This window comes from Piliocolobus tephrosceles, chromosome 8 (genome assembly GCF_002776525.5).
Source record: "Piliocolobus tephrosceles isolate RC106 chromosome 8, ASM277652v3, whole genome shotgun sequence".
Lineage (NCBI taxonomy): Eukaryota > Metazoa > Chordata > Mammalia > Primates > Cercopithecidae > Piliocolobus > Piliocolobus tephrosceles.
This window is the reverse complement of record NC_045441.1, coordinates 73,513,724-73,526,160: the sequence shown is the minus strand read 5'-3', so window position 1 is coordinate 73,526,160 and position 12,437 is coordinate 73,513,724. Positions and strand designations below refer to the sequence as shown.

Below are 12,437 nucleotides of genomic sequence, written 5' to 3'. Positions count from 1 at the left end.
TTTTTAGGCTGAACCAATGTATGCCTTACATGTATTGATTTATGTCTTTGCCTGTAATTTCTTTCTCTCTAAAATAGATAAAACCAAACTGTAACCTGACCACCTCAGGCACACTTTCTCAGGACCTCCTGAGACTGTTTCCTGGGTCACGGACACACACATTGGATCCAAATAAACCTCTCCATTTTACAGAGCTTGGCTTTTTTGTCAGCTAGTTCCACTCAGTTACAAAATATGCTGAGCTGGCCAAGCTTTTCCCCAAGTGGGAGGGTGTTTCTGTGGAGGATCAGAGCAGACAGCAACATGCTACCTGTGTTCCTTGATTCTTAAGAGAGGGAAGAAGAAGTTACTGGAAAGGAATCCTGGTCCTGGGGAGGGTTCTTAGATCTGCAAGAAAGAATTTTGGGTGAGTCCACAGAGTGAAGAAAGAAACTTTATTAAGCAAGTAAAGGAATAAAGGAATGGCTGCCCCATAGGCAGAGCTGCTGCAAGGGCTGCTGGTTGGCTATTTTTATGGTTGTTTCTTGATTATATGCTAAACAAGGATGGATTATTCATGAGTTTTTAAGGAAAGGGGCAGGGATTTCCCAGAACCTAGAGTTTCTCTTCCTTTTAGACCTTATAGGGTAACTTGTGGATGTTGCCATGGCATTTGTAAACTGTCATGATGCTGGTGGGAGTATTGTTCAGCATGCCAATACATTATAATTAGCATGTAATGAACATTGAGGATGACCAGAGGCCACTTTCATCACCATTTTGATTTTGGCTGCCTTCTTTACTGCATCCTCATTTATCAGCAGGGTTTTTTTTCATGTTTATCTTGTGACCTCATATCCCATCCTGTGACTAAGAATGTCTAACCTCCTGGGGATGTGGCCCAGCAGGTCTAAGCCTCATTTTATCCAGATCCTATTCAAGATAGAATCACGGGTTCAAAAGCCTCTGACAAGGGGACAGAACCACTTGTGGCCAAGTCCTCCCAAATGCAACAGCCACTGGACAGTAGAGTGGAGAAAGGCCTGGGGTGAATGTTAATGGAATTTCCTCCATGTTTAAGGAAGCATAAGGGAAGTGACCTCACAGGGTTAACAGGAATTCTGAACAGAAATATATAGATATAATTAAGCATTCTTCAGGCTGTACTTTGACCCATTTCTTTCTTTCTTTTTTTTTTTTTTTTTTTTTTTTTGAGATGGAGTTTCCCTCTTGCCCCAGACTGGAGTGTAATGGCATGATCTCGGCTCACCACAACCTCCGCCTCCTGGGTTCAAGTGATTCTCCTGCCTCAGCCCCCTGAGTAGCTGGGATTACAGGCATGTGCTACCACACCCAGCTAAATTTGCATTTTTATTAGAGACAGACTTTCTGCATGTTGGTCAGGCTGATTTCAAACTCCCGACCTCAGGTGATCTGCCCCCCTCAGCCTCCCAAAGTGTTGAGATTACAGGCGTGAGCCACCATGCCTGGCCGACCCATTTCTTTGTAACCAAAATTTATGTAATACCAGATACTGACCATTTGTATCCCCATTGTTCCTATAGATAGGATTCTGGTTTTCGTTCAAGATAGCATCCCTGACACTAGAATCATAAGCTCCTGTTGAAGAATTACTTAAACAGATCCTGGATTCTAGTGGAACAACTTAACACCAACCAGTTTAAAGACCCCCACAGAGGAACCAAATCAGCAAGAGAATACCACTTCTTCATCTCCCTGCCCCATGACTTCACCCTGTAATTTTCAACCAATCAGTGGTCTCCACACTTTGGCCCACTCCGAAACCCTCAAACTCCTCTGGGGGACAGATATGAGGTTTCTTCATGTCTCCTCATTCAGTTGTCCTAAGATTAAAGTTCTTTTACTGCTGTAGCCCAGTGTCTCAGTGTATTAGTCTGTTTATGTTGCTATAAAGGAATACCTGAGAAGGGTAATTTATAAAGAAAAGAGATTTATTTTGCCTCAGGGTTCTGCAGGCTCTACAGGAAGCATGATGCTGGCAAATGCTTCTGGTCAGGGCCCCGGGAAGCTTACAATCATGCAGAAGGTGAAGGGAAACCAGTGTGTCACATGGCAAGAGTGGAAGCAAGAGAGATGCCAAACTCTTAAACAACCAACTGTCATATGGACTAATAGAGTGAGAATTCATTACCACAGGGAAGGCGCTTCATGAGGGATCTGTGCCCATGGCCCAGACACCTCCCAGCAGGCCTACCTGCAACATTGGAGATTACATTGCAACATGAGGTTTGGAGGAGACACACATCCAAATCATACCACTCAGTGTACTGACTTACCACATGCGTGGGCAATGAACCTATTATGGTTACGTAAGGAGTGGAAACCAAGTGTCTGCCCCATCACCCACCCGCCATCAACCACTTCAGACAAGCCTCCTCTGGGTGACCTAAGTAGGCATTTGGTTCCTCTCCCATCACTGGAAATTTCTGTCCTTTCCAATTTCCTTTATACATATGCTCACTCTTCAGCATAATTTCTCACCTCAACCATCTTCACCCAGTAGAATGGGATCATGATGATACTCTAATGACCATTCCTTTCTCACCTCCTTATATAGCTAAAACATCATCCAACAGTTTTTTTTTTTTTTTTTTTTCTTGAGACGGGGTCTCGCTCTGTTGCCCAGGCTGGAGTGCAGTGGTGTGATCTTGGCTCACCGCAACCTCTGCCTTCCAGGTTCAAGCAAATCTCCTGCCTCAGCCTCTCCAGTATCTAGGGTTTCAGGCACGTGCCACCACACCCAGCTAATTTTTGTCTTTTTGTTAGAGATGATTTCACCATGTTGGCCAGGCTGGTCTTGAACTCCAGACCTCAAGTGATCCACCTGCCTCAGCCTCCGAAAGTGCTGAGATTATAGGCATGAGCCACCGCGCCTGGCCATCATTCAACTTTTTATCCCAGAAAAGGTGGAAGGCATATATTTCTCTAAAACAGACTGGAAAACTACAGGCTGCCACTTGTTTTGGTAAACAAAATTTTATTGGAACACAGCCACACTCATTAGTTTACATATTTTCTATGGCTGCTTGTGACTACAATGGTAGAGTTGTGAAGTTGTGACAGAGACCTTATGGCCTGCAAAGACTAAAATGTTTACTATCTGACCCTTTACAAAATTTGCCAACCCCTCATCTAAAATATAGATGAATTTCATGTCAGTCCTTTAAGTTCTGAAAAAGCTTCATTAGTATGTATATGTAGCCTTTATCATTTAAAGGCTCTAATAAAAACTACATTTGAAACAAAATTGCATGGCTGCACTATAGGGACAACTTTTGCGTCTTATAAAATTGTTCCTAGCCTTAAAAACTTCTTGAAAAATATAAAGGGAATTGTGTGTTTACTTTGAAGGACCAGAAGGAAGAATAAAGTCTTACACCAGTCAGAAGTATTTGATTTCACCATTGAAAAGGGAAGAAAACAGATCATCTATGGGGCCTATGGAAGCAAAAAGGAGAAATGAAAGCTGTCTGCAGGACAAGAAGGCACAAAATCCTGCCTTCAGCGCTCCCTGTCAGAGCGTTTGGCTCCTCTCTTCACACCCTGTTCCCTAACTCAGAGTCTAGTTTTCTCCCACCTTGGCCCTCATGCACTGAAACTGTTCACCAGACCACAGAATCCCCAGAGATGTCAAGAGACTGGGTTCTGCTCCCACTGTGACCGCTTTCTATGTGGGAAACCTTGGGCAGGTCACTGAGTGCCTTTGCCGCTTAGGTTTCACTCTTTTGTAAATTGGGGGTGGGCAGAGTTATCTTACTGTGCTTGCCCAACAGTAATCAAATGTGATGTTTTTTAAAAGCCTATGTGAAAGGTAAGGTGTTATGTAATTGTCATTGTTTTTTTTTTTTGTTAAAATGTCTGAGTTGCAAATGAAATTTTTTTTTTTTTTTTTTTTTTTGAGACGGAGTCTTGCTCTGTCGCCCAGGCTGGAGTGCAGTGGCCGGATCTCAGCTCACTGCAAGCTCCACCTCCCGGGTTTACGCCATTCTCCTGCCTCAGCCTCCCAAGTAGCTGGGACTACAGGCTCCCACCACCTCGCCCAGCTAGTTTTTTGTATTTTTTTTTTTTTTAGTAGAGACGGGGTTTCACAGTGTTTGCCAGGATGGTCTCGATCTCCTGACCTTGTGATCCGCCCGTCTTGGCCTCCCAAAGTGCTGGGATTACAGGCTTGAGCCACCGCGCCCGGCCGCAAATGAAATTTTTTTATCCAATATATAAATTAGAGTTAACTGATATTAGCTGAACTTAAGTACCTTATTTCATATTTCTCACATCCATTTTTGCTTATTTTTTAATAGTATTTAACTTTTATATGGATTAGAGAAAATATAGAAAATAACTGAATTTTTACCATAATAAAATAATTCTTTAATGGGTAGAAAAAATTTCAAAAATTATATTTCATTGTGATCCATTCTTTTCTGTTTGTTGTTTGTTCAGCTTTCATTTTTATGCCTTTGTTTACAGAGAAATAATCTTACAGATGGCAGTTTCCTTGTAATCAGTTATTGTCCTATCTGAGTCATCGCCAGACATGGCATTTCAGTAAATAGTGATTCAGCAATTGCTTCCAGGCAGATGTGTTGTGTGAAGTTAAGAACACTGGCTGATAACCTTTCTGAGTTTTTCAAGCAGTAGGGAGAAAGTTTTGTGTAGAGACACACCTTGAAATCAGAAAATGGCAAAGGAAGCACAGACTTTGTGCTGCATGATTTTAACCAAATACAGTGTTTGTGTGACTATGGATGAACAGTAATCTTTTTAAAAGATAAATAATATTTCTTCGAGTAAAGGACCTTTTATAGTGAGTTATACGTATTTTCTTAGAAACATCATGCATGTGCATTGTTAAACACAACTTTGACCTTGTTGTATAGACATGTGTATTATTTTGGCCACTCAGGTTCCTGTGGTCTCATGCCTATAACTAAGCAAACCAAACTCCTCATACATTGGTTTCTCCAATGTAAATTGGAGGTTCTCTTATCCCTCACTTTCAGAGATGGGGGATTTCTTTTGCTTCACAAATATGTTTTTACAAACATGTATGCTCAAATATAGTTTTTATTGTGTATCATAAAGTCTCATCTTGTCACTGTTTTTTCCTGAGATGGAGTTTCGCAGTCGTTGCCCAGGTTGGAGTGCAATGGCGCAATCTCAGCTCACTGCAACCTCCGCCTCCTGGATTCAAGCGATTCTCCTGCCTCAGCCTCCTGAGTAGCTGGGATTACAGGCATGCGCCACCATGCCTAGCTAATTTTGTATTTTTTGTAGAGACGGGGTTTCACCATGTTGGTCAGGCTGGTCTCAATCTCCTGACCTCAAGTGATCCACCCACCTTGGCCTCCCAAAGTGGTGGGATTACGGACGTGAGCCACCACGCCTGGCCTTGTCACAGTTTTACCATGAACTACAAAAAGAAGTTCACTAATTTATTAAGCTAATATTTATTGAACACCTATTGTGTGCTGGGCCCTGCCCAACAGTAATAATGTTGCACAAAACAGAGAACAAAGTAATAGGGTGGAATACGCATTGTAAACATTTTGCGGGTTAATTTATCTTAAATAAATAAGCTACCAATTTTGTTCTTGTTTCATGATTTTATAATTTAACAGGCTTATATGTTTTTTATTACTTTAATCACACTTTTTAAAAAATTGCAATAAGTTTTGGGGGAACAGATGATGTTTGGTTACAGGAATAAGTTCTTTAGTGGTGATTTCTGAGATTTTGGTGCACTCATCACCCGAGCAGTGTACACTGTACCCAAAGTGTAGTCTTTTATCCCTCACCCCCCCACCAACCCTTTCCCCTGAGTCCCCAAAGTCCAATATATCGTTCTTATCAATAGGCTTATATTTAATCCTTTACAATTTTCATGAGACTCTTCCTTGACTATAGCCAGTAAACTAAACTTTTGTGTTGCATATGGAGAAGTTAAGCTTAGACAAGATTTTCATACTTCATCTCCAGTCAAGACTCATGACTTTTCCTTACATTAACAAATTTCTAACCATTAGTGTCAGCTAAGCCATCATCCATTTCTTTGGTAATCTTTCCTGCTGTGGACATTCCTAAGATGGCCCAATTTTATAGAAAAAGCAATTTACAAATTGCTAAATTAGCATCTGATTATGCTTCAAAGAAGTAGGCTAATAGGTAGTCTCTATCATGTGTTAATCACAAACCATTAGTGATAATTAATAAATTAAAATGGGCCAGTTATTAAATTCTGCTTATACTTACCCAAGTGTGTTTGTGTCTATCCTATGTCCTTCAAGCCAGCCTACTCATCAACTTCATTTAGTAATGTAACCAAGCCAGGCACTAGCCTTAGGAATCAAAGTGTTAAGTGAAGGCTAGTTTATGCATTTGTTCATTATTCTTTCCTGCTGTAAGGATTATCTGTCATCTGGTTAATTATTACATATAAACATACACATCTACTTCAAGGCAAATCCACAGACACACAAACACTTACAAAGAGTAAGCCTAATGAAAAACTAACTTGGAGGACAGTTATCCACATCATAAAGACTTTTTATTTCAACATAATTTGCCTTAAGTCATAAGCTTTCCAAGTTTATTTGAAATATGACTTGATTTGTAAAATATGAATTTATTTGATTTTTCTAGAGTAAATCTATATAAAACAGGATACATTTAGGTTGTGTGTATATGTATTTATTGATGATATATGAGACCTGTTTATAAGTACTGTTCTTAAAAAGTTAGCATGTTTACTTTGAAATAAGGGAAATAGTGGTTTCTTCCATGATGTGAAACATGTAATAACAAAAGATACTTCAAACAAAGAGCAGGTAGTTTGGCCTCAGTAATATGGTCAAGTTTTAAAAATCTATATGTATTTTACTTCATAGGAGATACAACAAATGAACAAAGAACGGCAGCAAGAGGCAAAACTTCAGACGTAGAAGCCAGCCAACCTTTGGAGGTAAGTGAAATAGGGTAAGTCCTTTTCGGTGAAACTGAAGGAGTCACTATGATTACACATGCCTCCGAGGATAAATAGTAACTTCTGCTCTTGCTATGCCATAGGTGCCTGAATACAGGGAAACAAGTGGTCTGCTGAAAGTCAGTGGATAGCAGTACAGGGAGTGCCTTCCCAAGTGCTAAACTTTTTAAGTGCTGGAAATGAAAACTTTCTGTTAAAAACAAAACAAAACAGAAATCAAGTCCTTAAGTTAAAACATTTAAACTATTTTTAATTGAGTGATTATTTACTAATACATTTCAATAAATAGGCAGTACATAAACTTGTAGAGAAAGGCTTACAAATAATCCATTCAGCCGGGCGCAGTGGCTCATGCCTGTGATTCCAGCACTTTGGGAGGCCGAGGCGGGCAGGTCAAGAGATTGAGACCATCCTGGCCAACATGGTGAAACCCCGTCTCTACTGAAAATATAAAAATTAGCTGGGCATGGTGGCATGTGCCTGTCGTCCCAGCCACTCGGGAGGCTGAGGCAGGAGACTCACTTGAGCCTGGGAGGCAGAGGTTGCAGTGAGCCCAGATCACGCCACTGCACTCCGGCCTGGCGACGGAGCAAGACTCCGTCTCAAAAAAAAAAAAAATACATTCAAAACTCCATTGCCTTACTAGTTCCAGCATCAAAGTACACTCCTTGAAAGTATTCTGTAGAAAAACTAGGGTATTTTTTCTTTTTCACATGAGAAAACTATTTGCTGTCTAAGAGTATGCATGAAAATGTAGTTAGGATACTTTTGAATACTATATAGAAATATACTAACATTATTTAATCACCAAAATTATCATCTTTAAGACTTAAGGGGAATGTTAAGTACTAGGGTGGAAGGATTATCTTGAAATTTGAAACTTTCTACATGGTGACACACCTCTGCCTGTATTCTAGCTGTAGCACATGAGGGTATTGCTGCATACAACTAGAGAGAGGTCAGGGACCTGGCCAGTGTGATTCACCATGGTTCCTTAATGCCTAGCCCACAGTAGGTAGTTGAAAAGATTTGTTAAATGAATAAGTTAGTACAATCATGAGTTGTAAGTAGAGAGTAATATATTTTTAAGAGATACTTTTATGTTTTATATTTATATTTTTCACCATGAACAAATATTTTACAATCGAGGAAAAATCATCTTATTTAAAACATCTTATTTAAAGATGTGATATAGGAAGTAAATTCATGAGGAGGAAGAAAATCGTCTTTCTCATGAAGCTGTGCATTCATTCTTTCAACTTATGCATGCAACAAGTATTTATTACTCTGACTGCACTCAAGATACTGTGCATGGAGCTGAATATATAATGGTGAAAGTAAGATACAAGGACAATGAAAAATGTCCAGCTTATATGTTGAAGCAACTTGATCTCTTTCATTTATTCAAACATTTGGTGAGGCTGGGCATAGTGGCCCATACCTGTGGTCCCAGTGCTTTGGGAGGCCAAGGAAAGAGGATTGCTTGAGGCTAGGAGTTTGAGACCAGCCTGGGCAACACTGAGAGACTCATCTCTACAAAAAAATTTAAAAATTAGCTGGGCGTGGTGGCACACACCTGTAGTCCCAGCTACTCAAAAGACTGAGGTGGGAGAATTGCTTGAGCCCAGGAATTCAAGGCTGCCAGCCTGGGCAGCAGAAACATGTATTGAGTGCTGACCATAAGTAGCATCTCTGATAGGAAATAAAAGTTGATATGTTTGAGATTTGGGTAATAACTACCAGGATGGTTCAAAAATCATCCACGATTACTTGAGTTTAGTTGCTTATTGTCTTCTTTTATATGGGCTGCTACAGCAAAATACCATAAATTGGATACCTTATGAACAACAGAAATTTATTTCTTTAGTTCTGGAGGCTGGAAAGGCCAAGGTCAAGGTGCTGGCAGATTTGTGTCTGGTGAGGGCCCGTTTTTTTTTTGGTTTGCACTCTAGCTGTGTCCTCACATGATAAAGGGAGAACTCTAATTTCTTCAGCCCCTTATAACGGCACTAATCCCATGAATGCGGGCTCTCCCCTCCCACCCCCTAATACAGTTGCCTTGGGGATTAGGTTTCAACATATGAATTTTGGAGGGACACAAAGCATTCAGACCATAGCACTTAGTTGTGTGATTCATTGGAAATGTCTGCAGAACTTGACTATTTTTCAAAGTTGATTCATTGATAGAAGGAATTCCAAGACTAATTCTTAAGGAAAGACGCTTTTAGGTTACAATCCACAGAGCTTTGAAACAAACTCATTATTGTGCTACTTTCTAGTCTCTCTATTAATATAGTCAATTGTTAATCATTAAAGCTGGATGTATATACTCATGCAGTAACAGATACTTCAAAAGTGTCTTCTATTCAAGTAACGGCTGGGCAAAGAGAGGACAGTGTTTGCTATCAGAGAGCTCACTAATGTAGGAAAAAAGAAGAGTGGAGTGGGAGACTATAAATGAGACCTCAGGGTTAAATCGCAATGCAAGAGGAAAATAATAAAATACTTTTAGAGACTATATATGTTTTGCCACAGAAAAGCCAGATAGTAATTTACCTTGACAGTAAGCATCTAACATGGGATTTGTTATTCCTCCCCTTTAAAATACAAAAACGAGGCCGGGCACGGTGGCTTACACCTGTAATCCCAACACTTTGGGAGGCTGAGGCAGCCAGATCATGAGGTCAGGAGATCAAGACCATTCTGGCTAACATGGTGAAACCCTGTCTCTACTAAAAATACAAAAAATTAGCCGGGTGTGGTGGCCTGCGCCACCTACTATAGTCCCAGCTACTTGGGAGGCTGATGCATGAGAATTGCTTGAACCCGGGAGGCAGGGGTTGCAGTGAGCTGAGATCGCGCCACTGCACTCCAGCCTGGGCAACAGAGCTGGACTCCATCTCAAAAAAACAAAACAAAACAAAACAAAAAGTGAAAACACTGCTGAACACTCTCTACCCTTCATATACTTCCTTGATATAGTAAAAATGAGTCTTATCCAGCCTCCTAGATTTAAATTCTGTGTAGAAGTTGATGACTCCTAAAACATGTCTCTACCTAGATCTCTCCCCTGAGTTCTAGACTCTATACCCAGCTGCCTATGTAACATTTCACTTACAAATTTCTACACAGTTCAGCCTTTCATTAACCATGGAAGAACTATTGATACCTGGCCCCACCACCCTGAAGCCTCTCTGTGCCCAAGTTTTTTTTTTTTTTTTTGAGACGGAGTCTCGCTCTGTCGCCCAGGCTGGAGTGCAGTGGCCAGATCTCAGCTCACTGCAAGCTCCGCCCCCTGGGTTTACGCCATTCTGTGGCCTCAGCCTCCGGAGTAGCTGGGACTACAGGCGCCCGCCACCTTGCCCGGCTCGTTTTTTGTATTTTTTAGTACAGACGGGGTTTCACCGTGTTAGCCAGGATGGTCTCGATCTCCTGACCTCGTGATCCGTCCGTCTCGGCCTCCCAAAGTGCTGGGATTACAGGCTTGAGCCACCGCGCCCGGCCTGTGCCCAAGTTTTAATCATCCCTGTTTAATATCACCACCCTCTATCTATACAGTGATTTAGAACCAAACCCCCTTAGGTACCCTTGGCTCCTCTCTTTCCCTCACACTGCACATCCAGTCTATCAGCAAGTCCTGCGATCTTGCCCTCTATATCCAGAATGTGACTGCTTCTCAACATCATCACTGTTAGAACAGTCTAAGCCACTCCTTTTACCAGGCCCCCATTCTTTCTCCTTCAGCCCATTCTCCACGTAGCAGACAGAAATATGGCAGATCACATCACTCCTTGGGTTAAAAGCTTTGACTACTGTAACTAGAATAAATGCTAAGCTCCTTGCAGTGGGCTACAAGGAACTCCACACTCTCTCTAATCTCATTTTTCTCCCCATTCCTATCCCCATCCACCAGCCGCCTGCACCTGCCCTTCTGTCTCTAGATGATATTAAGTCCTGGCCTATCTCAGGCTTTGTATTTGCTAGTCCTTTTTTTAACCAGACCTTCACTTGGCTTCCTCCTTATCATTCAAGTGTCACTTTTCATGACTACCTCAGCTAATGTGTCCCTCCCCCCAGTCACTGTCACATAACTCTGTCTTATTTTCTTCATCACACTTATCACTATCTCAGATTATTCATTTGCTATCTGCTTCTCCTGACTAGAATGAAAACAGACGTTGTATGTCTAGAATAGTGTCTGGTACACAAAAGTTACCCAATAAGCACTTGCTAACTGATCATCTAGATTTTATTTAATGTCTTCGTCCATCTGCCAGGTTAAAGGCCTAAATGTCATTTTTGGCTCCTTCTTCTCACCCCCTCATTAAATCTATAACCAAGTCCTAATGTTTCTGCCTACCTTCCAAATGCAGTTTCTTATACACCAACTAGGTCCTCATCTGTTCACTATACTATTATTAGATGAGAAGTTTCTTCGCCAAATATCTTTCTAAAAAAGAACTGCAGGTTTTTTATTTACTTCCATGCTCCCCCCTAAAATCCCTTGAAACCTGCACAATGAAGCTTAAACCTTGAACCCTGTTCTAATGTCACTTCCTTTGTGAACCCTTTTCTCTACTCCCCCAGCCAGAGAGAACCCCAATGTCCTCTTAATGCTTATATTGTCTTTTATGAGTTCACTATAGTGCAAGTTTTTGAAAGACAGGGGCTATAGCTTAATTAGCTTTATGACCTCAGCAACTATCACACTGTTAGACATATGTGATTATGTTACATAACATAAATGCCCTGTCAATGATTTCTGGATAGATAAGTCAAAAATAAATAATCCACTTATATTTTTTAAATTCTGTTTTCTACTTTACATGATAAACACACAGTTATATCTTTTCTCACACACAAAAAATTTTTCTTGCATTCCTTTGGAGTTACCCATTTAAAAATCTGTTAATTTACATTATTTTTGGTACTCTTATTACATTAGCAGGGAAAAGTTTAATACCTTCAGTTAATTTTAAATACATATATATGTATCTGATTAAGAAATCAAACTATTGTGCTAACTGGAAAGATTCTAATTATTTTAATTTGTAATGACTATATAAGCAATGTTGAAATACTCTCTATAATGAGAACATAATTAGTAAATTAGCATAGATTCCATAAAGCTTAAAAATAACATTTGTAGTTGCCAAAATATAACTCGCTTTTCTAAGAACCCTTTGGAGAAGGTGGCTTTTAGTATACCAAAAGAATTTTCTTTTGGCAAGTTCAGATAAACATATAGATTGCCTCTTAATTTCAAGGGATTGTGTTAGACATGGGGGTAGGGAGGATACAAAGATATGTAAGACTCAGTGACTCTGACTTATTGATGCAGGAATTCTCAATCTATTCATGGAAAATTTAACAAATCACTATACTGTAAAGTGAAATAAAATAAGTTCCTTATGCTTCATAACTACAAAGGTAGCTA

The 12,437-nt window shown here is 40.3% G+C and overlaps 1 protein-coding gene across 2 annotated transcripts in view; it reads left to right on the top strand.

Moving 5' to 3' along the window:
- Window positions 1-12,437, top strand: part of UMAD1 (UBAP1-MVB12-associated (UMA) domain containing 1) — a 240,687-nt gene that overhangs the window by 153,969 nt on the left and 74,281 nt on the right. For both annotated transcript variants that reach the window (XM_023224888.3, XM_023224889.2), the window contains one exon: window positions 6,906-6,979. In XM_023224888.3, coding sequence (XP_023080656.2) covers window positions 6,906-6,979 — 74 coding nt within the window. The remainder of the gene's footprint in view (window positions 1-6,905; window positions 6,980-12,437) is intronic.